The following is a 25,272-nucleotide window of genomic DNA, read 5'->3' on the forward strand; positions in this document are numbered from 1 at the left end:
CAAAAAACGGAAATCTCGAGATGATACCATTTGGAGCGAAGCCAAGAAGTTTGAGGGGAGGCAAGTGGGAGGGCAGAGTTTGGAACAGGGCCGAAACCACCCATCAAGAGATATCGCTCTCTTTCGAAGCCTCTGAAGGGCAGTGGGCGGCAGATGTCGAGCCATGAGTGAGGAGTTTGATGAGCATTGCTCTCTCTCTCTCTCTCTCTCTCTCTCTCTCTCTCAAGAAGACGTGCGGATAGGGATTCAGAGAGGGCAGAGTAGGGACGGTCGGAGCAAGCAATGGTGATGCAAGGAAGGAGGGGTCGACCAGCAGGCCTTTTTCAGGTTTGCAAAGGGGACCATTGGGATTCGACATGCATACAAGGGCGGACGTGGCTGCCGAATTGGGAACATGGGTGGGGGGGAGAGGGGAGGTGGAGGCAGAGGCAGAGGCAGAGGCAAGGGAGCAAGAGTCGTGACTCATGAGGGCGAGGGGAAGGGGATGGGAGCAGCACATGTGCATTTCCAGAGAGAGAAAGAGAGAGGGGGAAGAGAATATTCAGAGTATCTAGATGCTTTTTGGGCTTTTATTAAGTATGAGCTAAAATAGTATGGTAGTATGTAATGATGTATTTAGTAATTCAATTCATCAATGTTTAACCTTTATCAAGTGCTAATATTGTTATGATATTTTTCACTGAATTTCTTGAAATGATTAATATTGAGAGGAGATCAATAAATTTGCGGTTTAAGTATTGAACTGAAATTAAAAAAAACTAGTCTTTATTAGAGAAATTTTTTCTACATGATTTTTCCATTTTGGCTGGTTACCATGCCTTCCAGATTACAGAAACAGTAAACCATAACATATCCATACACCTCTAGTAAAATGAAGGCAGGGTTTGTAGGCCTCCTATTAACAAGCTGTAAGCTGTCCTTGAACAACTATGTGTGTTGAATGTAATAGAACTAGAACAGCAGTTTTCACTATATTTCAGGAGTACTAACCTCTCATATGTACACTGCTGGTTTGGCTCCCCCAAGCAAGGGACGTCAATAATCATCAAAGTCAAAAAAAGACCACATTAGCAGCATCATAAGCACGAGCAAAACATTTGATGACCGCCATTTTGACGCATGGAGAGCAACAAGCAGCTTCAATCAAAGTGGCCCGCCCGACCTCAAAGACGACCTTCCTTAATCAAGCCACATGATATTGCTAACTATTGATCTGCGCATGTTATTTCTGGACATAAGATTCACGATGCTCAAGTTCAGATACCAATGCAAGTCATGCTGATTACTTCATCTTATGATGACCAAAATCAGACTTTCTTTATAATCTGTACAACATCTTCATCATCCAGCTCATGCTCCTGCACAAATAAGACAACATTCATGAGCACGTTATGCTAAATGCATTTAAATCCTTGAGACTACCTACTTGGTATTACCTTTCCGACACGCTGAGGCTTGTGTTTGGCGCTCGATCCCCACACAAGCGCACTGTCAAGAATCAATAAATGTTATGAACAACTTTGCAAGGAATGTCAAGATGACAACACGTCATATGATCTACGAGAGCTATACATATCTAGATGTATCCAGGATAAGCCCAGATTCACCTTTAAAAGGAAAGTGCAAGGTATAGACTCGTTGTAATCATCCACAAGACAAAATAACCGATCAGCTCCATCATGCATAGTATTGACGATGTGATCACTGCCCAAATAGTGAGTGTAGAACTGGGTACCAATATATGCTCCCACACACCCACATCACACACACATAGCCCAGGTTTGTTTGAGCTTGCACTGCACATAAGGCGATTCTCTTGAAACCGCCAATGTAGCGGTTGGTGTAGATAGTTTCCGCACTCTACCCTAGGGTAAATTTCCCTGTTCATTCGATTGACAATTTAGATGGATAGTAACAAACATTCTACTACGGTGGCGGCACAACCATCTTTTAGCACAGTTGCCGAGGAACAAGAGAAGGAAAGGCCTAAAAGAGCAGCATTGTTTGTATTTGAAGTATACCTTGAAACCATTCGTCAAAGCATAACCAAACCTTTGCAAAACAGGACCGTAACTGAACATTTTGTGAAATGGTCAACTTATTCCGAGGAGGATGCTACTTGAGAGCGTGATGATGTTTTGTGACATAATTACCTTATGTTTATGACGAGGTGAGGACACTTTGAATTTTTCAAGTGTGGCAGGATGTAAGATCCCTAATCTTACGAGTCTTTTGAATGAATAGCTTTTCATGTGCACCATATTTTTAAGTTTCATAATTTGTATCGTAAAAGAGTCGTTTTTTCATGCTCAGGGTGGTTTTTGTTTTCTACCTCTACTAGGTCAGGGGAAGCCATAAATAAATCTTGGAAAAACCTTCTTTTTTCTGGGTTTTGTGCTTTTCAGCGCTTTCCAAAAAGCAACTTGCTTTCTGTGTGTCACTTTAACCTAGGATAATGTTTTTGAGCACCTGGATATATGCAAAGTGACCCTGGGATGCGGCATTAGGTTAAATATCAGCATTTTACATCAATACAAAGATCTGCGTAATGAGTTTCTGTCGACTTTCATATCGAAACACCGCAGACAGAATATACAGCAAGTCAAAAAGGAAGTTCATTCATAAAAGCTTATGAGTATAGATATTTACTATTTGAACTGTTTCAGCATATCTTTATGAATCCTGGTGCAGAAATCTTCTACTGTTCGCTTCTTTGCAGAAAGAATGACTGGGTCTTCATAATCTGGACTCATTCCTTTTGGCTTGGTGTAAATGCGGACAAGGTCAAGGTACTCCCACACCTTCTCCAGTAAGCCATCAAGGTTCCATTCCAGATGAGCACTGTCACGGTACACTCAAACTCAGTAGCAGCACAACATTACAACCTTAATGGAAAATTACCAAATTACCCCTGAAATTTCTGAAAATTCTCAAAACACCCCTCAAATTTCAAAATTTCCAATAGACCCTTGTATCATTTTTGGATGGATTACCCAAATTTTTGCAGAGTCTAATCGTTTTGACAATAGCTATCTATCTTTGAGTGTCTTGGACAAAAGTATTCACTAACGAGCTCACAAATAGAGGCATCTATGTCCAAGAATAATGAACAATTCATCTTAAAAGCCCACAATATCCTAGCTCTATCATCTTTTATCGAGAGTGAACCAAGCTTCCCTTGAAGAGTTAAAATTTTTTTGTCTTTGGAGATGTTTGCATGGTTAATGAAGGGACATCTTGGGAATGCTGGAAAAAGTGAAGGGCATTTTGAGGATTTTTTGCCAAATATGAGGGGTATATTGGAAATTTTTGAAATTTGAGGGGTATATTGGGAATTTCCACAATTTTTAGGGGTATTATGGCAAATGTTCCCTAATATTTAACTCTCAGTTCTTCATAAGATGCACGAGTATCAAATTTTATATTACTTGTGGCCCTTCTATATTACACCCTGGTGGATTGAACAGAAAGGACCTCCCTAGCTAAGCTGCTCACTAATACATTCATGTCTGACGCATTCTGTGCATTAGTACAGCATGAAGAACAAAAGCAACGAGGAGCATGTTCCAAAAACTCACACAAATCATAGGAAAAGCTTGAAAATGATGGACGGTGACTGAGATGGAGAGACTCATAAAGGGGTGGATATAAAAAGTCAAACAAACATCACAAGAAGGCATGGAATAAAGATGATGGACAGAACAGACTGAATGCATGGAAGATTAGAGCATGCAAGCACCTTCCATAAACTGCATGCAACTTCGGCCCACCAAGAATGACCTCTTTATCTTCACCAAGGATCTATAGGTATTTCACGGGTAACTTACCTTACTGGGCAATAATGTGGAAGCTTGTCCAGTACCTCCAGCTCTTCAAGTGTTATCTGGTCTATCTTGTTTACCACATAAATGCCAGGCATATATATTCGGTTGCCTTCAATAACATCAATAAGGTCATCTGCAGTTGCATCATATCGAAGAGAGATATCGGCATTATGAATTCGATACTCTCCACAAATGGCCTTCACAGTGTCGAGATCCAAGTGGGTAGGAGTGACTGTATGGGAAAAATTAATGCCACCCTTATCCTTTCGCCTAAAAGTGAGATTGGGAGGGACAGCATTCAACCTAACAAAGCCGTTAAAGAAATGATGTTAAAAAACCCTACAAATTATGAAATCAGTCTGTATCAATACAAGCAACATAATACCTTATCCCAAACCCTTCCAGCTCCTTCTCTATCAAGCGCTTGTGAGTTATGGGCTTGATGGCATCTAAGACAATTAAAATGCAATTGCAGGTTCTTGCAGTACTGATAACCTGCCAAGTTTGCAAGATGAAACATAAAGAGCAACAAAACAGAACGAGCCAACATGTGCAACAGACTGTCCTAAACCTTACCTGACGACCTCGTCCTTTACCATCCTTAGCCCCTTCAATGATACCTGGAAGATCAAGGAGCTGCACCATGATAACACATCACCAAAATTCAGAGAATGCAATAAGCCTAGATGTCACTAGAGAGGCACTTGTCAACTGGTGAGAATGATGAAAAAGTCTTGAACTGCTGAATAAAAGCACAGGACTTGTGTGAAATACTAGTTGCTAAGAACAATAAAGGGCACCTGCTCATGGTCACCTGTAGTTACTACCTGTTTGCTGCCAATGTATGCAGGCATGATGATAGCAGAAACAGAGAGAGAGAGAGAGAGAGAGAGAGAGAGAGAGAGAGAGAGAGAGAGAGAGAGAGAGAGAGAGAGAGAGAGAGATGAAATGAATCGTTATATTAACGTCTTCAAAAGGCCAAAATGACCTATGAGACCAAAAAGTTACAATGCGGTGAATCTGATACATGTCTCGAGTACCAAAAATAAAAAGAAAAGGTACTGACATGGAACTGTGTGGGATATGAGTAGAGAGAGAGAGAGAGATTTATTAATGTCTTCTACCCTATGAGACAGACCAATTGACACGAGTGTGTCCTCCGTACCAAAGGTAGTAAACAGAAGCACTGCTAAAAAATCATGAGTTGCAAGGTGAGGGTAGATACACTGTCGAAACTCATGTTCTTTGGCATGCATCACACCGTTTTAGAAACTCATCAGTGTCCATTAGAAGTGTTGGCCACCAAATGTTGAAGTTTATAGCGTCTCAAGGGAATAGCCCAATGTGAACCCAATATTTATTTTGGCTTTAGGTATTTAGTTTACTTGTTTGTCAAATCTTGGGTAGGGCAATTTGCTGTGGGGGTTACTTACGGCCCTCAAAGCTAGTATATAAGGAGCACCCAATCCCCCATTGTAAATCACTAATTGCTTGCCAAGGTTGGTTGGTTTAGAAGTCTCTCTCTCTCTCTCTCTCTCTCTCTCTCTCTCTCTCTCTCTGAGGATAGCTTTACTGGAAGAGACATCATCTTTTACTCTGAGACACACCAGGCCCCTGGGCAATCCATGCCTCACATCAATGGATACAGGTGGGAGACAGCTTACAGACAAGAGACACGCTCAGAGCACAGAGGACGGGGCTCGGGGGGAGTGGCAGTGTTATTTAGAGAGGATCTGCAGCCATTGATACATATAGCCCGCAGGGATGAGCAGGCTAGGTACATGTGGGTGAGATTGAAAGCAGAGACAGGCAGATATCTCTACCTTGCTATTTGCTACTTCCCCCGAGTACATCAGTTTATGCATCACCCAGAGGACAGTCCCCTTTCTCTATTTTGGATGATGAAATATGGGAGTTCTCTAGAGATGGTGACATTATCATCCTAGGGGACTTCAATGCTAGGACTGCCCATCACCAGACAGTGTTTTATGATACTTCAGAGGAGATGCTAAGAGAGCTAGATGTTGTAGAGATGGGCCTGTCCAGACTATCACACGATGTGGAATATACTGAGTATGGGCGACACCTCATAGACATGGGCACCGCACATGGATTGGCCATCTTGAATGGCCTACACAGATTTCCTGTTGCGGGAGGTTTTACATGCTTCCCACACAGACATGGAGGCAGCACAATGGACTATGTCATGGCACAGCCGAATCTCATCTCTAGTATCCAGGATCTCACAGTTGGGCCAAGACCGGTCGGGGTGGCAGTGGATCATGCTTTGGTGTCGATGACCATCTCCTTCTAGTTCAGTGTAGCACACAGGCCACGGGTAGCAGCCCCTACTCGCTACACCTTCACACGGGAGACGGATTCTGTATACATAGACGGGATCTACAGACGCCTATGCACTGAGGACCCGGGGCGACCTCTGGAGGAGCTAACTACTATACTGATACGACATTACATGATGCAGCAGCAGAGGCATACCCACACACCCAGCCTGAGCAGAGACGCCGATTAGGGAGCATGCCTCAAAACAGCTGGTACGATGAGGAGTGCCGCCAGACTAGAGCCAGACTTCAGAGGGAGGTGCTTTTGGGAGACGTCACTCACAGACAGTCACAGATTGACTTCTGACGCCTGGTGCGGCGGAAGAAGAGGGCTTTTTTGGCTCGACTCGAGCAGGATCTATACCAGCTATTCTTGAGTCGGGACTCGCGTGAGGCGTGGCGGCTCTTTCATGAGCAGTCCTCCCCCCCGCTATTTTATCCACAGAGACCTGGGGTCAGTACACATCATCTTTGTACACAGTACCTGGACAGCAGCCCCTTCCCAACCCCCCCGATCCATGCCCACACACATGTGCTTTTTTCACCGCTGAGATGGTGAAGAAAGCTATTGACAGGATGAGGACTGGGAGAGCATATGATCATGATGGCTTAGTCGTTGAGCATTTCATACATGCCAAAGACCTACTAGCAGAGCTTCTAGCAGTTATGTTTAATCGTGCCATGTGTGAGGGCCTACTGGACACTTGGAGCCTATTTATGATCGTACCTATCTTCAAGTCAGGAGACCCCATAGAGACTGGGAATTATCGCACTATCATGATTGGACACACACTGGCACGGTTGTATGCATCCATTCTTGAGCAACAATTGAGTAGATGGGCAGAGAGGGAAGGAATGCGTGCAGCTGGGCAGACAAGGTTCAGGAGAGGCTTCTCTACTTTTGACCATATCTTGAAACTCAGGGCCATCATCGAGGAGGGCAGATCTCATGGGAGACGGATCTATTGTAGCTCTGTGGACTTCCGCAAAGCTTTTGACACAGTACCCAGAGCTAGATTGATGCGCAGATTACAGGAAATGGGAGTACCCACAAAGCTCATTTGGGGGATTATGGCATTGTACAGATCAGTAGTAGGGCATGTACGCACCCCTAAGGGACTTTCTACACCGGTTCACTCCACTATTGGGGTGAAGCACTGTTAGGTGCAGCGGAATGATTGTTTGCGCTTTGCTCAAGATGAGTGCTCCGAACTGTGCTCAAGGTTCCTTTTAGTTCTTATGGAGCCTTCCGTTCTTAATGGAAAGTGCTATGATCACAAACAAAGTGAATGGACACTGTGCGTGCAAGTGAACGAGACTGAGAGATAGAGAGAGAAGAGAGATACGACACCAGAGACGTTGTAAAACCCTCCTCCGAAGGCCCCACTCTCATCGGCGAGAGTGGTCTACTTATTGATTGCACAAAGTGGTACAATGCGGATGCAATGGATTGATGCAACTTGGGATTATGCCGACGACGACGACGACGACGACGACGGTGATGACGACGACGACTTTAGGGCTGAAATCTGTGGTCTTCTATCTGCTGAATTTTGGGACTAATTCGGTGGCTGAAAATGACTGTTTTGGCTGCGTTTTATGGCTGAATTTGGGGGATCTTCTGCAACCAAATTAGGGCTGATCTGCTGCATTTCATCTGCTGAAAATCTGCATTTTTTTCTACTGCTGAAAATCTGTGTTTTTGTTGCTATGTGCTGGGCTGAAAAACGCCAATGATGCTGCGGCGTTTTTGGCTGAAAAACGCTAGGGCTTGTGACCGGTGTCGGGTTGCCGGTCCTAGGGAAAAATGCCAGGCAAGGGGTGCTTGATGGCGATGGGCTGTTGGGGAAAACGCCAAGGATGGCTAGGGGGTGGCGATCCAAAAAACGCTAGGGCTGATGTGAGGGGCCTCACCAAGCGAGCTTGACGAGGTTCTTGCTGAGAAGGTGCCTGTTGAGCATGTGCTCTTGCTGCCTCTTCTGCCATTTAGTGCTAACTTGGGTTTGCTTATATATTAACTTAGCAAAATTGCCCTACCTACTTTTGTTGGAAAGTCACTTAAAAGTAATAAGTGAAAATACCAAAAATAGGGAAAATAGGCTAAATGCACTGGAAAATTCCCCTAACTGAATCTGATGGATCCTGAAGGGAATATTGATGATCATGCTGTGTGCAACCAAAGGATATGCATCTATGCTAAGTGACTGGGCATGCACGGTCTACGAATAGACTCACAAAAGTGCTAGATCATTGCTAATCTAGACTTAACTGGACTGACTGAACCCTGATCATGATGTAGCTTGTCCACGGACACATGGGTTGGATGTGTCACGTGACAAGCAGGGCTGCCCGCTCTCTCCTACTCTTTTCGGTATGTATGTGGATGAGGTTTCTGACTACATTGAGAGCGATGGTGATAGAGGTGCACAGTTGGCAGGGACATGGATTCCACTTTTGTTATATGCTGATGATATAGTGTTGATCTCCGAATCTCCAGAGGGAATGCAATGTCAATTGGATGCTTTGCATAGGTTTGCTCACGAAAGTGGTTTGTCTGTCAACCTTGGTAAAACCAAGGTTATGGTGTTTAATACCACTCCACAGTGGATCAGGAGGTCAGCACCTACATTCACATACGGCCAGGAGACTGTGGAGTACACAGATGCTTACACTTACCTTGGAGTGGTTTTTAGCGGACCTGCATTCACACTCAGAAGAGCAACAGAGACCAGACTGACTAGAGCCCACGCAGCATTGGGTAGATTAGAGAAGATGTGTTCGCAGGTTCAGTTTCAGGAGCCCCGGACGAAGCTCTGGCTCTTTGACACTTTGGTGGCTTCAGCATTGCTCTATGGAGCTGAGATATGGGGACCTTCATTGGATCACCACGGGAGGCCGGGTCGCACAGATGGATGGGGGAACATGGAGAAACCTCTCGTCTCTATGATCTCGCAGCTCATTAGAGCCAAGGCATTAGTACCACGGGCCATTATCTGAGCACAGCTAGTGGCCCCCCCACTAGTGGTGGAGGCGCTCACCAGATCAGTCTCCTTCATAAACCGCACATGGGAACTTCCTAGAGACAAATATGCTCGCATAGCAGTTGAGTCCTCTCGACAATTAGCCATGCAAGGAGATACAACATGCTGGTATGGGGAGATGGCATCATGGTTTCAGGCGCATGGGTTCAGCATAGACAGGCTGCCACCATTCCAATACTCATTGGATGCACCATCTCTCACTCTTACACAGTCAGAGATCACCAAGCTCATCCGCCAAGACCTGACCCAGCTAGACACCAGGAGGACATGGATACAGCCAGCACAGGAATTGGACACGAAGATGGATTTCTACAGAGACCACCTTCTCTAGCTTACGGAGGATGGTTTTGTGACGAGACCCAGATACATGGACACCCACTTGTCTCATGGGATACGATGTGCTATTGGCCAGTTTCGCACATCTTCTCACCAGCTGCGGATTGAGACTGGGAGATACAACGGAGTACCAGCAGAGGCCAGGACATGCCCCTTGTGTAACATGGAGCCTGAGACAGAGATGCATTATACATGCCGCTGCCCCGTCTAGTACGAGATACGAGGCCGCTTCCATTGCTTGTTCAGAGAGGGTTTTGGACCACTCTCAAGAGTCATGGGATACAAGGATCAGAGATGCCTAGGTTTGTTCTTGCTCGAGTTGTGCAGACACAGAGATAGCCTATTGAGGGGCGAGACTAGCCAATCTCAAAGACGGATCACAGACTTCTTCAGAGTAGACACGGGACAGCCGCAAGAGCCACTCCCACAGCAGAGCTCCCCCTCATCTCACACCAGGGGCACACTGATCGACCGAGCGACTGAACTGGGGAAAACTGTAACAGACTTGGACACTCCAAGTCAAGAATCAACCGCGACAGCACCAAATAACCACTTCAAAACAAGTCACAGATCACAATAGATGTACACTGGCCCGGCGGAGTTCCGTGCCTAGAGATATTGGCCCCAAAGACTGGCGCCCCTTTCGGTATTTCTTTTTATATTAATCAAATCAAAGTACAAGAGAGTAGCTAGGGTTTCACTCTCAGACTCTACGTCCAGATGCTCTGAGAAGTGAGGCCCTCACCACTAATTTAAAGGTTACAAGGGATGCCCAAAAGCAGAGCCCCAAAAGCTTGAAAGCAAAAGCAGATTCTCTCTCTCTCTCTCTCAATGAGAGTCAATAAAAAGCAAGTTCTCTTTTTCTCTTTCTTTCTCCCAAATCAAAGCGAAAAGCTGAGATTTGCATCGCTCAAAATTTCCCCCGAAAAAAAATAAAAAATAATTTTTATATTCTAATTCTGCGATTTCCGGAAATTAGGGTTTGCAGGAATTTTAGGGTTTCTGGCAGAAATTAGGGTTTCTGTTGTCCGCCACGTCATCACTTTGTGACATACCCCCCTCTTGAAAGCATTGCAATCGACCGCGATTACGCCTGCAAAACCGACAAAAGCCATAAACCGTCTTAGCAGACACTGACTGTTAGTAACTACGTACTAGGAACACACATCTAGCACATGTACGAAATCGATAGTCACATCACACGACATCACAGGATATCACATGACATTCAACATTCATTCGGATCTTAGACCATGATTTATCGGCAATGTAGCTAGCAATCACATCTAGGTCCAATCGGGACCTCATCGATGTCCGATTGACTAACCCCTATTGCAACCATGTCTATTCGAGATCAATCAGACCAAAATGCTGCAGTCATTTCGTCTATCAGTTCCTGCACTCACAAGAAGTCAAGAACAAATCAGTATCGTAATCAGGAATTCCATTTCATAAAGTCATCCAGTAGAATACTGTCAGCTCTCAGTATCCCTGAAGCTCAAAGAGACATCAGTGACTTTAGTATCAAAATCAAGGCATCTGTTGACAAGGGAGCGGAGTGACTCCCCTCTTGTGCATCCCACTGCACCAGATCTCCGGCCAAGCTGAATTGTGGGTTCTGTTTGGAGTAGACTATGCTAAACCAAAACATCGAGGTAAAGTTTCACAATCCGAGGAGTATCTGCTAGGTCCTCCTCCTCCATCCACTTTGCATCAAATGCAGGAAAGTTCTTGAACTTAACCAAGAACCCGCCTTCGGACTTTACCCTTATTCTTCGTATCCTTATGTGCCAAAATCTGTTCAAGAACAAGGATCTCCTCGTTTTCTTCCACTTCGGGTTGCTCATCAGGCACATCACCCTTAACAGGGTTCAAGAGACTCACATGCAATGCATTATGAATCCTCCAAGTATCTGGCAGTTTCAATCGGAAGGAGACATCATTTATCTTGTCAGTGATCCGGAAAGGTCCGTAGTATCGCATACTAAGCTTTGGAAAAAAGCCTCTCCTTTCCCTTTTTCTTTCGTAGGCGTGCCTTCTCAAAAGTAAGAGCACCCAATCATCCTCCTTCAGTTTCAAGTCGCGACGATTGCGATTCCCTGCCTTTTTCTGTCGTTCTTGAGACTTCTGCAAAGTCTCGCGAACCTTGGCAAAAGACGTATCCAAATCTCGCGAATATTCATCCGCTTCAAATATCTAATCTTTCGTGCTCAAGAAGAATGGAACCTTCGCAGCACTTTCAACAATCTCACATGGCGTCTTCCCCGTCGAAGAGTGTATCGTGTTATTGTAGGCAAATTCCACCAAAGGTAAGTTCTTTTTCCATTGAGTCTTCTGATCCGAGATACAAGACTTCAATAAATCTAAAATCACTGAATTGGCAATCTCAAATTGCCCGTCAGTCTGCAAGTGGAACGATGACCAGAACTGCAACTGCGTGCCAATGTTCTCTCAAATTGCCTTCCAAAACCAACTTATAAATCTAGGGTCTTTGTCGGAGAGAATCGTCTCAGACGTGCCATGTAATCGGAAAATCATCGTGATCATTCTGTGTTCTCAGGAGATTAAAAAAAATGAAATCCATTTCAATATTTTCCCAGGGGCGGGTGGGTATGGGTAAAGGTTGTAACAATCCCTGTGCCTTATGCCTGTCAAACTTGACCTTCTGGCATATCAAGAAACTGCGCACAAACTCTTCCACATCCTTCTTGAGTCTCCGCCAAAAGAAATATCTCTCTACCCCTTTCATGGTGGTAGCAATGCCGTGGTGACCCGTAAAAGGTGGACAGTGGCATTCAGTCATAACCTTATCCCTCAACGGCTGTGTAACGCACAACATAGTCTTTTTCATCAAGTAGCCTTCCCAAAGGGATTATCCAGCTACTGTCTCCCCATCTCGTATCTGTGTGAAAATATCTGCAAAATCTGTATCTGTGACATACTGATCGACCATATCCTCGAAGCTCCTATGATGTATCGCGGAAATAGCCAGAACCAACGGTTTCAAAGACAAAGCATCTACCACCACATTCTTCTGTCCCTGCACATGGACAATCTGGAAGTGGAACTGTGACAAGATGTTCGCCCACCGCATCTACTTTTCCGAAAGCTGCTTCTGTGAGAAGAAGTAGCGCAAACTCTGATGGTCTGTAAAGACAGTAAAATCCACTCCGAGTAGGTAATGCCGCCACTGAGTAAGAGCATGGATAACCGCCAAAAGCTCTTTCTCATAGATCTGTGTTGTCATCTCCGGCCTAGAGAACAAACGGCTCTCTTAAGCTATGACATGGCCTTCTTGCATCAAGACCGCACCCAGACTACGATCACAAGCATCACAATATACTTCAAATGACTTCTGCAAGTCCAGCAAAGTCAAATCTAGTCCTGTAGTCAACTTCTCTTTCAATGTCCGAAAGGCAGTCACCTCTGTGGGTCCCCACGAAAAAGGTACTCCTTTCTGTGTCAAGGTATGCAAAGGGGAAGCAACCTCTGCAAACTTTCGTATGAACCGCCTGTAGTACGAACGCAGTCCCAAGAAGCTTCTAACTTCATGGACATTCCTCAAATCGGGCCAATCACGGATAGTCTCTATCTTGGCCGGGTCCATTTGCACTCCTGCTGCTGCTGACACAATGTGTCCCAAAAAGTGTATCTCTGGTAGGAAAAATTCACTTTTCTTTGCATTAATCACTAACGTGTGATCTCGTAATGCCTGAAAGACTTGAAGCAGATGATCTCTGTGTTTTGCCTCATTCTTGGAGAAAACAATGATATCGTCAAAGAAAGTGCCAACAAATAGCCTGTACTCTCGAAAAAAAAATCATGTCCATCATCCGGTTAAATGTCGCAGGAGCATTGGTTAAGCCAAAAGGCATCACCAGAAACTCAAATAACCCAAAAGTCGTCTGAAAAGCTGTCTTGTAGACATCTCCTGGCGCTATCCTGATCTGATGATATCCACTCTTCAAGTCAATCCTGCTAAAGCATGAGGATCCTTGTAACTTGTCGAGTATATCATCGATCCTAGGAATTGGAAATCTGTTCTTGATGGTGATTTCATTGAGGGTGCTATAATCGATGCACATTCTCCAAGATCCGTCTTTCTTCAAAACCAACAACACTGGAGAGCAATACGGTGAAGTACTATGCTAGACAACACCCTTTTCCAAGAGGTCTTTCACTGGGTTCATAATCTTTTCATTCTGTACTCGGCTCACATGGTAAGGTGGCCGATTCGGTGGCGTGCTTCCAGATATCAGATCAATGGTATGATCTTCAGGCCCTCTCAAAAGCAATCGGCACGAGCGTGGAGAAAAAAAATCTTGGCGTCTTTTCTTCAGGTCAAAACATATTCAACCTTTATCCATCGTTCAGTTCTCCCAAAAGAATGAGTAAGAAAACTGATGTTCATCAAGTACAATCTCTAAGCCCTTCATTTATCAAAGTCGCTTTCTCGGCCCGATAGTCAACCACGGCGTAGTGCTTGTGGTACCAAGGGATCCCAAGTAGAACGTCACTCGCGTGCCCTGAACACCCCTGTCATTGCAAACAGAGTTTGCCAATGCTCGGTGTAATGGCAACATCCCATCTGGGTGCCAGTCGAACTACCTCCGCCAGTGGCGTCAGTCTGTTGGGCGTAATTTCTAAATTGAGCCGCCAATTCCAAGTGAAAGAAGTTGGCCTTGGCTCCTTCAAAAGAGCTTCCTGATCCTTCACTTTGCCCCAAAAAGCAGCAAAGTTTGTACTTTCATTCATTTGATTCAGTACAAGTCCCACGCCATGTGGTACCAATTCTGCTTTTCTATCTGCCTTTTCTGCCACATTCCTCAGCTGCTCTCGAACTCTCAGGCCTGTCGTCGTCTTTATCATTCTGTTCTTTCTGTGCCTTTTTAGGACACTTCGCGGAGATATGTCCATGTTCCCCGCATCCAAAGCACTTCCCCTCTCTGATGAAGCGAGCTCTCTCCTCAGGAGTAAGCTTGGGTCGTGCATCATTTTTCTCTTGGTTGCTCTTTTTCTTTCTACTCTCATTCCCAGAAGTCTGTTCAGCTCGTTGTGTCATAGCCTCATCTATGGGGTAGGTCAGACTGCCAGAGTGAATGGCAAAGCCCCGCGTCGCATGACTCATCAAATCCTAAATAGAAGCTGACTTTTGTTCCAAGAAGTGATCTCGGATCTCTGTAGGTAGACCCAAGGTAAACCGCTCAATCTGTTCTCTGAACGAGATCTTCTTGAATGAAGAGGCGGGTAGAAAAGAGCTCCACAATCACAATAAGCATTGATTGTATCTTTCTTGGTCATCGGAAGATGGTTCCAAGCAGCTCGTATATCTCGTTCATATTCTTGCGTCAACCAAGAAGAAATAAAAAGCTTTTCAAATTTCAGCCATTTAACTGGCGCACTCTTGTTTAAAAGAAGCGTGGACCACCAAGTACGAGCATTTCCCTTAAGGTAAGAGGTAGCTCTCCGAATCTTGGAGTGCTCTGATAGCGTCCTCCCGCGAAAGCGATGTCAAACTGTTGTATAAAAGACAAGCCTTCGAAACATCTGACTATCCTGAAAAGTATCAAACTTGATCGAGTGGCCACCTTCCTTAAACTCTCGGACGTTCTAGCTTTTATCTTCGAGAAAGTCATACTGGTTGGCTTTGTAAAAATTCTTCTTGTTCGCATAGAACCTTCCGTCATCAGAATCTGAGTTGTCTGTAGACAAGTCCTCAGTAGAACTGTCAGTCTCTGGGCGAGATGTAGCCTTCTTTGCCTTTCTCTTGCCCTTTCCAAAGCGTTGCTTCTTGCTTCGCTTTTTACCTTTTCTGTCTTCTTCGCTCGAATCCGAGAAGCTAGAAGAACTGTCAGAAGAAGAAGAAGAAGAAGAACTACTGGGTACTCCTTCAAATCGAACACGCTTCTTCTGTTTCTTTGCCTTGTTAAATGTCGACCGACGACCCAAATATCCCGGGAAGTCAGTGCCTTTCATCTGCTTTTTGCCGTGCTTTTTGTCTTTCTTTTGCACGTCGAAAAGCTGAGCAATCCGTGCATCAACCACGTTCTATAGTTCCTTCTCCGTATATTTCTTGGAGGCAGAAGGTTTCTTGAGAGCGGGTTTCGGGAGTGGTGTTGTGGTTCTCTGCCACTCCATCTATACCTCTTCCAAAGAGGTCTGGTTCATATATTTTGCCATCTTTGGGTCCTTGGCAAAATTGAGCATCATCTTTGTTGCATCGCCAATCAATTGACGACGCTCCATCTCTCTTTGCTCCGCCTGAGTAGGTCGAGGCGGGCCATACTCTCTGTCTGAATCTTCGTTGTGATCCCAGCCCGCATCTCTAGATGCAGAGGGAGTCGACTGATCATTGCCTGAAGCCATAGGTGCCGCGGAAAAAAATTTCGGGGATCGGATTTCCCGTAGAAGAGAAATCGGCCGTGCTCTAATACCACTGTAACAAACTTGGACACTCCAAGTCAAGAATCAACCGCGACAGCACCAAATAACCACTTCAAAACAAGTCACAGATCACAATAGATGTACACTAGCCCGGCGGAGTTCCGTGCCTAGAGATATTGGCCCCAAAGACTGGCGCCCCTTTCGGTATTTCTTTTTATATTAATCAAATCAAAGTACAAGAGAGTGGCTAGGGTTTCACTCTCAGACTCTGCGTCCAGATGCTCTGAGAAGTGAGGCCCTCACCACTAATTTAAAGGTTACAAGGGATGCCCAAAAGCAGAGCCCCAAAAGCTTGAAAGCAAAAGCAGATTCTCTCTCTCTCTCAATGAGAGTCAGTAAAAAGCACGTTCTCTTTTTCTCTTTCTTTCTCCCAAATCAAAGCGAAAAGCTGAGATTTGCGTCGCTCAAAATTTCCCAAAAAAAACAAATAATAATAATAATATTCCGCCTCCGCGATTTCCGGAAATTAGGGTTTCTGGCAGAAGTTAGGGTTTGCAGTAATTTTAGGGTTTCTGGCAGAAATTAGGGTTTCTGTTGTCCGCCACGTCATCACTTTGTGACAAAAACCAGGCGCCCACGACTGCGGAGGACTACACAGCATCGACGGAGGCTACGTCAAAAGATTCGGAGCACTCTGGCCAGGCATGCACGACGCCCGGTCAGACTACTAACCATGGAGGAGATTGATGAGATCCGCCAACGACCGATGCTAGATCTCCTGTGATTCAGCTATCCCAGCAAGCCGCCCATTTTTGCTTAGTTCACATCGACCAATCTAGGATCCCATAGTATATATCTTTGTTTTGTACTGTTGTTATTTTGTTACTCTGACTTTGTATCAGATCCACCACCTTGTAACTTTCTGGTCTCATAGGTCACTATGGCCTTTTGAAGACGTTAATATAACATTTCATTTCACTTCATATCTCTCTCTCTCTCTCTCTCTCTCTCTCTCTCTCATGGCATTGAAGTCTTCCTTATGGGGGACTTCAACGCTAGGACACAAAGTAGACAGTGTGACATCTACGACTTCGATGATCCAGAGCTACTCTCCACCCTGGAGAACACAGAGGCAGAGAGGACCTCTAGAGATACCACCACGCCCACACCATATGGGAGACACATACTCCGTTTGGGATCACAGCACCCTCTCGTTATCTATAACGGGATGGCGCAATAGCCATCATCTGGAAGCTTGACTTGCATACCACCATCGATATCTGGTGGAGGTAGTACAGTGGATTACATCATCGGCCTCAGAGAGGCAGCTCACCTGCTCACATCCTTCACCATCCCACCACTACCTATCGAGGCTGACCATGCATACCTTGCTCTCTCTTTCACTGGCTCACCCATTTCACACACACCACCCACACCCACGCCACACACTACCATACATTTCCCACATGAGCTTGCCAAAGTCTATTCATCACATGTATATGAGGGGATCTATGCTCTTGATCCAGATACACCTCTCTCTACACTAAATAGCTAGCTCTCCGCAGTTCTTCACACTTCAACCCTCATTTGCTTCCCACACACCACTCACAGTGGCCGACCCCCACCCTCTGGGACGATGCCCCAGAACAGATGGTATGACAGGGAGTGCAAAGACCTCTACAGACAGCTGCGGGCTCAACGAGCCTTGGAGATCCCTGAGAGCGAGGTCAAGAGACAGATGAAGGCCATTACACGCCGTAAAAGGCGGGCCTTCGAGGAGGAGTAGGAGCTTCAGCTCTACCACCTTCTCATGAGTACAGACTGCGCCATAGCATGGAGGATTCACAAAGAGCCACGTCCTACTACCCCACTAGAGGATCCTTAGACCTGGCATGACTAAGCGCCTATACCAAATACCTGGGCAGCCACTGATCCAAGAGCCATCCAACCCTCGACCTACCACCTCGACTTTCTTAACATCTATTATGGTGGAGAGGGCCATTCGGCGCCTATAGCACGGCCGCTCAACAGATCATACCGGCCTACAGAGTGAGCACCTCATCTATGCGGCAGACACTCTTTCCCCCCTGATAGCACGTCTCTTCAACCGTGCATTGGTTGAGGGACTACCAGAGGAGTGGACTTTGCACACCATTGTGCCTATCCACAAATCTGGCGACACCCTGGATCCAAGGAACTACAGGACTATCATGATTGGCCACACACTGGCCAAACTATACAGGGTAGTTCTTGAGGTAGAGCTTAGCACACATGCAGAGGCATCAAGGATACGAGCACCAGGACAGGCAGGTTTCAAACGCACTTTCTCAACTATTGATCACATTTTCGTGCTTCGCTGTTTGATAGACGGAGCGAAGGCGCGGAAGAGGAGACTCTACTGCTGCTTTGTGGATTTCCGCAAGGCATTTGACACCATCCCCGGAGATAAACTCTTTTAGCGCCTTCAAGAGCTACAGATACCCTCTAACATGATATGGGCCATTCATTCTTTGTATCCACAAGTCACAAGTAGAGTGCGGTGCCCTGGTGGACTATCGGATCCCATTGCTAGCACCATCGGTGTGAAGCAAGGATGTCCTCTCTCCCCGACTCTATTTGGTCTCTACATCGACGAGATTTCAGATTACATCCTACGAGCAGGCGGCGTGGGCTCAGACTTAGCAGGTATACCACTCCACATTATGCTCTATGCTGATGATATCATCCTTGTTTCTGAGACACGGGAGGGATTACAAAGCCACCTACGAGCCTTAGATGATTTTTGCACACACAGAGGTCTCACAGTGAACCTTGGCAAGCCCAAGGTCATGATCTTCCTTACCTCCAAAACAGTTCGTAGTAGAGCAGTACTTACAGCAACAGGCGGACAGGTCGAGGTGGTTGACTCATGTTTAATTGGGGGTGACTTTTACTGGCACCACTGGCAGATTTTCCATGGCCCAGGCAGCCCGAGGCCGGATTACACGGGGATATGCAGCGTTGGCCACCCTACAGCGCAGATGCCATCACGCCCACTTTCAGGAGCCCCGCACCAAAGGGTGGCTCTTTGACACTCTAGTCACACCTGCCATGATGTATGCTGCAGCAGTATGGGCACCAGGACTCTCAGCACCTCTATGGACACAGATAGAGCGCCCACAGATTATTATAATCTCTCGTTTGCTCCACAGCAAACCCTCAGTACCACATGACATCATCAAAGCAGAGATAGCCACACCACCGATGCTAGTAGAGGCCCTTTTTCAAACGATCTGTTTCATTCAGCGCATGCGAGAGCTCCCACCAGACAGTCTCACCCGTAGAGCTTTTGAGGCATCGATATAGCTGCATTAGGAGGGTGACACGAGAGCATGGTACTCACAGGTCACACAGTGGTTTACATCACATGGTTTGGACATCACAAACCTGCCTCCTTTTCAGTACGATCCTGACTCTCCTCATATACGCCTCTCACACACTGAGAGGAATCGTGTTCTCAGACAAGACCTTTGCCAGCTCTACATTAGGGAGACATGGATCACACCCAGAGAGCCTCTCCCCATGAAGAGGCAGTACTACAAAGATCACTTCCTAACTATCCTAGCAGATGGGTTCATCCAAAGACCGAGGGGGGGCTTGGTACCCTATTGTATTACGTAATCAGATTACAAGCTCGAAGGTATTACATTTGCGTGAAGGCACAAGATAGCTAGGTCTAATAGTGAAAAAACCCCTGAATAATACCATAACAACAAACCATAGGGGAAAAACTACCAGTGATACAGAGGTACAAAAGGTGGGTGATACTTCCATGGAGTAGGAACAGGGGAGTAAGGAAAGAAAGTAGCAGAGAGTTGCAGCATAAAGCTCCACCAAAGAATCTCTAATAGACAACTCCAGGTCTCCAAGGCCAAATGGCACATCCCAACGAAGCAAGCATCACCATTGCCACATACTTTGTACCAAGTTCCAGGCGAGAGAAAACCTCAAACCAACCCTGGCAATAGCCAACACGGCTATGGCTATGCCTGTCCGCGACCTGCAGAAACACGTGAAGAGACGATGTCGAGGACAAGGTAAAATCCACTCCTAACACACCACCAACCGCATCATCCAATCCTGTACGGGAACCCACCAAGCAGAAAAAGAAACAACAAATAACATGCAAGTAACACACAGACATGCAACATAGCACTCACCCACTCCCACGCAAGCAACCAGGTAATATAACAAGCATAAACATGGAACACAGACAAAGTAAAAAGTCGCAAACAGAGAAAACAACAACAGGCAAAAAGAAGCAATCGCAAGAAACCCTCGAAAAGAAAACCGCAAGCAGGAAAAAACATACCGACAGGGGGTCACGGGTTTCCAGATAGAGTAGAGGCGCACAAGAGGGAGGAGGGGAAACCTGCAGTAGAGGCGTTGGAGTAGATAGTGCGAGCAACAGATACACAGTGCGAGTACGACGGGACAATCAGCAGTGCAGCAGGACAAATCTCACGAGCACGCTGGGAGAGAGCAAGCGAGCGCGATGCAAAGAACATGCGTTAGGGTTGGCTTCACCTCCTCTCTCTCTCTCTCTCTCTCTCTCTCTCTCTCTCTCTCTCTCTCTCTCTCTCTCCTTGGTTCAATGCTTCCGCATCGTCAACTTTTGACATGGTATTAGAGCCTTGCGCGAGATCAAGCACGTTGTGAAGAGGAGGCGCTCAATCAGCGCTTTGCTCCTTGCTTGCGGCGTTTGCAGGCAGCACTCGCTGTTTCAGCGTTTTAAAATGCTAAGCAACGACACAGGCAGACTTTTTCTTTGTGGCTCTGGCCACAAGCCTCCAACGACGACGTCTTAGAATGCCAACTGTGGCGCTTGGCGTTGCCACTCTAGAGGCGAGCGTTCTGAGACGTCCGCTTTTGTGTCTCTTGGCAACGACTTCGACCTTGCCCCTCCTATTGGCTGTGTTTTGAGATGCCCTTCAACGGTACCTTTTTTCTCATAGGTGAGCGAGCGTTCCAAGACGCCCGAGTAGGCACCCACCTTGCTTGCCCCTCCCATAGCGTTTTGAAACACCGGCTCTTGTGGGCCTAGCTTGGTTAAGTGCACTCCAAAGATAGAAGTGGCATCGTGAACAACGGATCGGCTGCTACCTAGGGAAATTAGGAGCTCTTTTGACAGGGTTATTTGAATTCACCTTGGAGAACCTTTTGAGGAGCGGCTTGGGAGATTCTTTGAGCCTCTTTGAAGTGCTAAAAGGGAGACGATTTATTTCCAGATCTTGCACCTGCAACATGGCCCCCTTGCAAGAGCACCATCAACAAATTGAATGGATAATTATGCTCATTGGAATTTGATAATGAGACTCTAATTCACGCGGAAAGGCTTATGGGATATAGTCGATGGCTCGGAGCTGTGTCCTACGAGGGATACCAACAAGTACACAGATGACGAGCACCTAAAATCATGTGTTGATTGGGATGCAAGGAATGCGAAGGCAATGTCAGCCATTGCCAATGCTATGTGGTCCAAGCTCGTCGGAATGTTTGATCGGGATTCTACAATGCAAGTGGTCACCCTTCTTGGACAGTTATTTGCCATCAAGTTTCTAACCGGAAGTTCCATGCAGTCTTTTCTTATGAAAGCAAAGGTTATGCATGATCAACTATCGACTATGAAAAGTGCATTGACAAGTACTCAGTTAGCACTTTGGTACTCACGAAATTGCCTCAGAGTGTCTAGGACACTGCGCTTACAAATCACAAAGGAAAAGTTGGAATTTGATGATCTTAGCTCTTTTCTCATTGAGGAGAAAGCCGTGTTAATCACTCAAGGCAAAAGTCGAGTTTCTCACAAAGGTGGAAGCACTTCTTGCTTCGGATTCCAGAAAGAAGTCCACTAGCCGTTGTTACAACTGTGGGAACGTGGTCATTTGTCTAACGATTGCAGATGCAAAGGCAAAGACAAAAGCTCTACAAAGGACAAAAGCAAACGCAAGCATGATGAGGAAAGCAGTGATAATGACTCTAGAAAGGACAATAAGGAGCTTGCTGGTGTGACTACACTGGCAAGGACTCCAGCCTTTTAGTCAAGTGGATGTCGTTGCCACCACTAGCTTCAGCCACGGAGAGGCTTGTGATTGGTAGAGGGGGGCAAAAGCGCCCATGGCCTCGTCGCAGATGCAAATCCCATTCAGTATCCCTAGTGTTTTGCATTTTCAACCCTTAGCCTTGCAGATCCAAGCACCTTCCGCAAGATCCCATCAACATCTAGGACCATTGTTTCAGCATTTGTGCAATCTAAAGTAAATACCTCTTTAGCGATAGAGAGGCGGGCCCTTGGAGAGGGGTTTGGGACCCCATCGGATGTTGCATTACGCTCATAAGCTTTTATAATATTAGCTTGAGCCTACCTTCGCACACCTCCGTTACTCTTTGGGAGGCATCCGCCCCAGATAAACTACCCACCTTGCAATATCCCGCTTCTGACAGCAGCGGCGGTTAGGCATCCAACGACGAGAGAGTGGTATTTCAAGATTGGTGGCGACATTGCCATCACCTCCCGTCTATCCTACACATTAAATCAAGGATGTCACTGCAAAAGTATAGTAAAGGTGCACGGGGTCTTGCCGTCTAGCTGTTATTACTCCGCATCTTCACGGAGAATTCAATTTCACCGAGTCCATGTTGGAGACAGCGGGGTAGTCGTTAGCTGTAAGTCTTGCTAAACTTTTTGGTTTAGCTTCGGCTTTCTCTTTACCCAGGCCTTTTTCTCAGTTCCAATAGAATAAGCCATAGCGGTAAGCCTGGGCGCTTCATGTAAAGTCTCTGGGGATTGGACCTCTGCTATCCAGTCTGGATGTTCTGGAGCAAGTGCATGCTTTTCCATTCCCCAATCCTGCGGATCGTCCATTGTGTCATATCTAAGTCCTTGAAGACAAGTGCACTTAGATCTTTAAAGTGTTCCCGCATGTAATGTGGCCTAAAACCTAATAATTACTTAGAAGGCTGGCGTAACTTACTGTGTACACCATTCATGCAGGTCGCTACTTATGTGACACAATAAAGTTAATCAAACGGCAATGGATGGTATTCAGTTCCATGCCATCCTCGCCTATGGCCTTATAGTCGCATCGATGGGAAATTGTCTCTTTCCGCATTTCGCTAGATTTTCTATACGATATCCGCAATCTTTTTCAATCTCTAATTCAATAGTTAGAGATATTGGTTGGGTAATGGTAGCTATATATTGCGAATTGTCAATTGCTTCGACGCCAGGGGGTAATGATGGATCGCCCGCAATTACTTCTTTAGGACCTGTTACAGATGAAAACGCCCCTTGAATATCTTCTTTTGAATCGCCCCTAAGCACAATCTCTTTCGGATTAACTAAAGCATCATGTATTGTCTCTTGAAGACCCGTTATTGTGGAATACTCGTGCACGACTCCGCAAAATCTTGCACGTGTTATGCTTGTCCCTTCAATCTCTTGTGACAAAGCTCTACACATGGCAATTCCTACAATATTGGCTTGACCCCTTTTAAAGGGAGAAGGAAACGACCATAATGAAGCCGCTTACTTTCTATTTTGGATTCAAGGCATTTCCACTGAATTGCCTGCTTAGAGGTCGACATCTCGTTTTTGCGCATACGTAATGTTTTTTTCTCTCCTTTTGATGTGACTAATCTCTAGTTAGACGCGTCTCTTTCTAGGGGGTCTACAACCATTATACGGCATAGGAGTCACGTCACGTATGAAACTGAGGATTATGCCGCTTCTGCGAATAGCTCCCAAAGCGGTGTCTCTCCTCGGTCCGGGCCCGCTCATCATAACTTCTGCTTGTTTCATACCCCGATCCACTGATGCTTTAATTGCATTCTCAGCCGCAGCTTGCGCAGCAAATGGCGTGCTTTTGCGTGTTCCCTTAAATCCACAGGCACCGGCGGAAGACCAAATAATTACCTGTCCCTGGACGTCTGTGACGGTAATGATAGTGTTATTGAAACTCGTCTGTATATGAATGACTCCCTTTTGAACTCCACGTTTTCCCCCACATGAACGAATTTTTCTCGATTTATTTGACTTGACATAATTAATTAATTATTTTTATTCGGAAGCTCTGTTTAATTAATATTCTTTTTCAGATATAAATATTTATTATCCTTGTTTCTGTTTATGTTTTGAGTTGCAACAAATTACCATGATTTGTCTACGGCGTAGAATCAATCGACATTTTTTACATATTTTCCGAATGGAAGCACGGATTTTCGTATCTATAACCTTGAATTAATTGGGTAAATCTACCTGTAGGTTTGCTACATGGTCTTCTCTCTCTCTCTCTCTCTCTCTCTCTCTCTCTCTCTCTCTCTCACAGAACCTTCACTCACAGTATCAATCTCTCCTCTCTCTCTAGTCTTTGCACATCTCTCATGAAGTAAAAGGAACTATCTCATCTAGTAAAAGGAACCTTGACGAGCACTCATCCTGGGACGACTAATCTATCATAATACAATTGTCTCTTTCTTTCTAAGAATTTCTCCAACTTCCAATCATACCTTTTGTAATCGAAGTTTGAATTGTAAAAAAGGTTCTTATTTGTGTGAATCATGCACCTGAATATAAAGTAAAACGTAAAATCACATGGTTTATTTTTTGAACACACTAACATACGCACGTAATAAAAAAAAATTTGGGTGAATTAGTGCCGCATTGAAATGCACGTAAAACTGAGGTCCACCAACGCATGTGACCACAATGCCTACGTCTATGTACCATAGAAGCAGAGGGGGAAGTTTGATCCCAAGTCCAACATAATGATTGTTGCTGGCTACAATAGTCTTTTCGAGGAATATTGACTTTATGATCTAGTGAAGAAGGATGTTGTACTAAGCCGCATTGTGGTCTTCAACGAGCAAATTACTTCAGAGCGCGCTTCGCTCCTAAGTCTTCCACAACCACCGTGATTTGCGTATCCTTGGAGATCTTGATGATGATTCCTCTTTTGAGGCTAATGAACCCTCTTCTCCAGTTCTTGTCCCTTGGAATCCAAAGGGGAATGTATTGTAGGGAATAAAGGCACTTTGGCCTATTCCAATGTCCGACCGTGTGAACGGGGACTTCAATTAAAAAGTCAAAAGTCATCTCATGTGTATAATACTAAGGCTACCCCAAAGACTCAATAATCGTGGACTTCTAAAAATCTCAACGAGCTCTCTCTCCTCCTCTCATCTCTTGCGCTGCCCTTGTACCCCATACCTGCACACACTCTCTCTCTCCCAACGCTCCTTCCCTTTCTCTCTCCTTGCGTTAATAGCCTACAACAATCACGCTCTCTCTCTCCTCCTCCTATCGCGAGAAGA

At 45.5% G+C, this 25,272-nt stretch overlaps 1 protein-coding gene across 1 annotated transcript in view; it reads right to left on the reverse strand.

Moving 5' to 3' along the window:
- Nucleotides 1–1,122: 1,122 nt before the first annotated feature.
- The window catches only part of LOC147455587 (GTP-binding protein-like protein), a 67,565-nt gene continuing 43,415 nt past the window's right edge, over nucleotides 1,123–25,272 (reverse strand). Inside the window, exons 5-10 of the mRNA XM_086514334.1 lie at nucleotides 4,401–4,460; nucleotides 4,210–4,319; nucleotides 3,828–4,127; nucleotides 2,650–2,841; nucleotides 1,437–1,488; nucleotides 1,123–1,358 (exon numbers count right to left, since the gene is read on the reverse strand). Coding sequence (XP_086370460.1) covers nucleotides 1,308–1,358; nucleotides 1,437–1,488; nucleotides 2,650–2,841; nucleotides 3,828–4,127; nucleotides 4,210–4,319; nucleotides 4,401–4,460 — 765 coding nt within the window. The 3' untranslated portion in view covers nucleotides 1,123–1,307. The remainder of the gene's footprint in view (nucleotides 1,359–1,436; nucleotides 1,489–2,649; nucleotides 2,842–3,827; nucleotides 4,128–4,209; nucleotides 4,320–4,400; nucleotides 4,461–25,272) is intronic.

The sequence above is a fragment of the Adiantum capillus-veneris genome, chromosome 6 (assembly GCF_014529385.1).
Source record: "Adiantum capillus-veneris isolate H3 chromosome 6, ASM1452938v2, whole genome shotgun sequence".
NCBI classification, from domain to species: Eukaryota; Viridiplantae; Streptophyta; class Polypodiopsida; order Polypodiales; family Pteridaceae; genus Adiantum; species Adiantum capillus-veneris.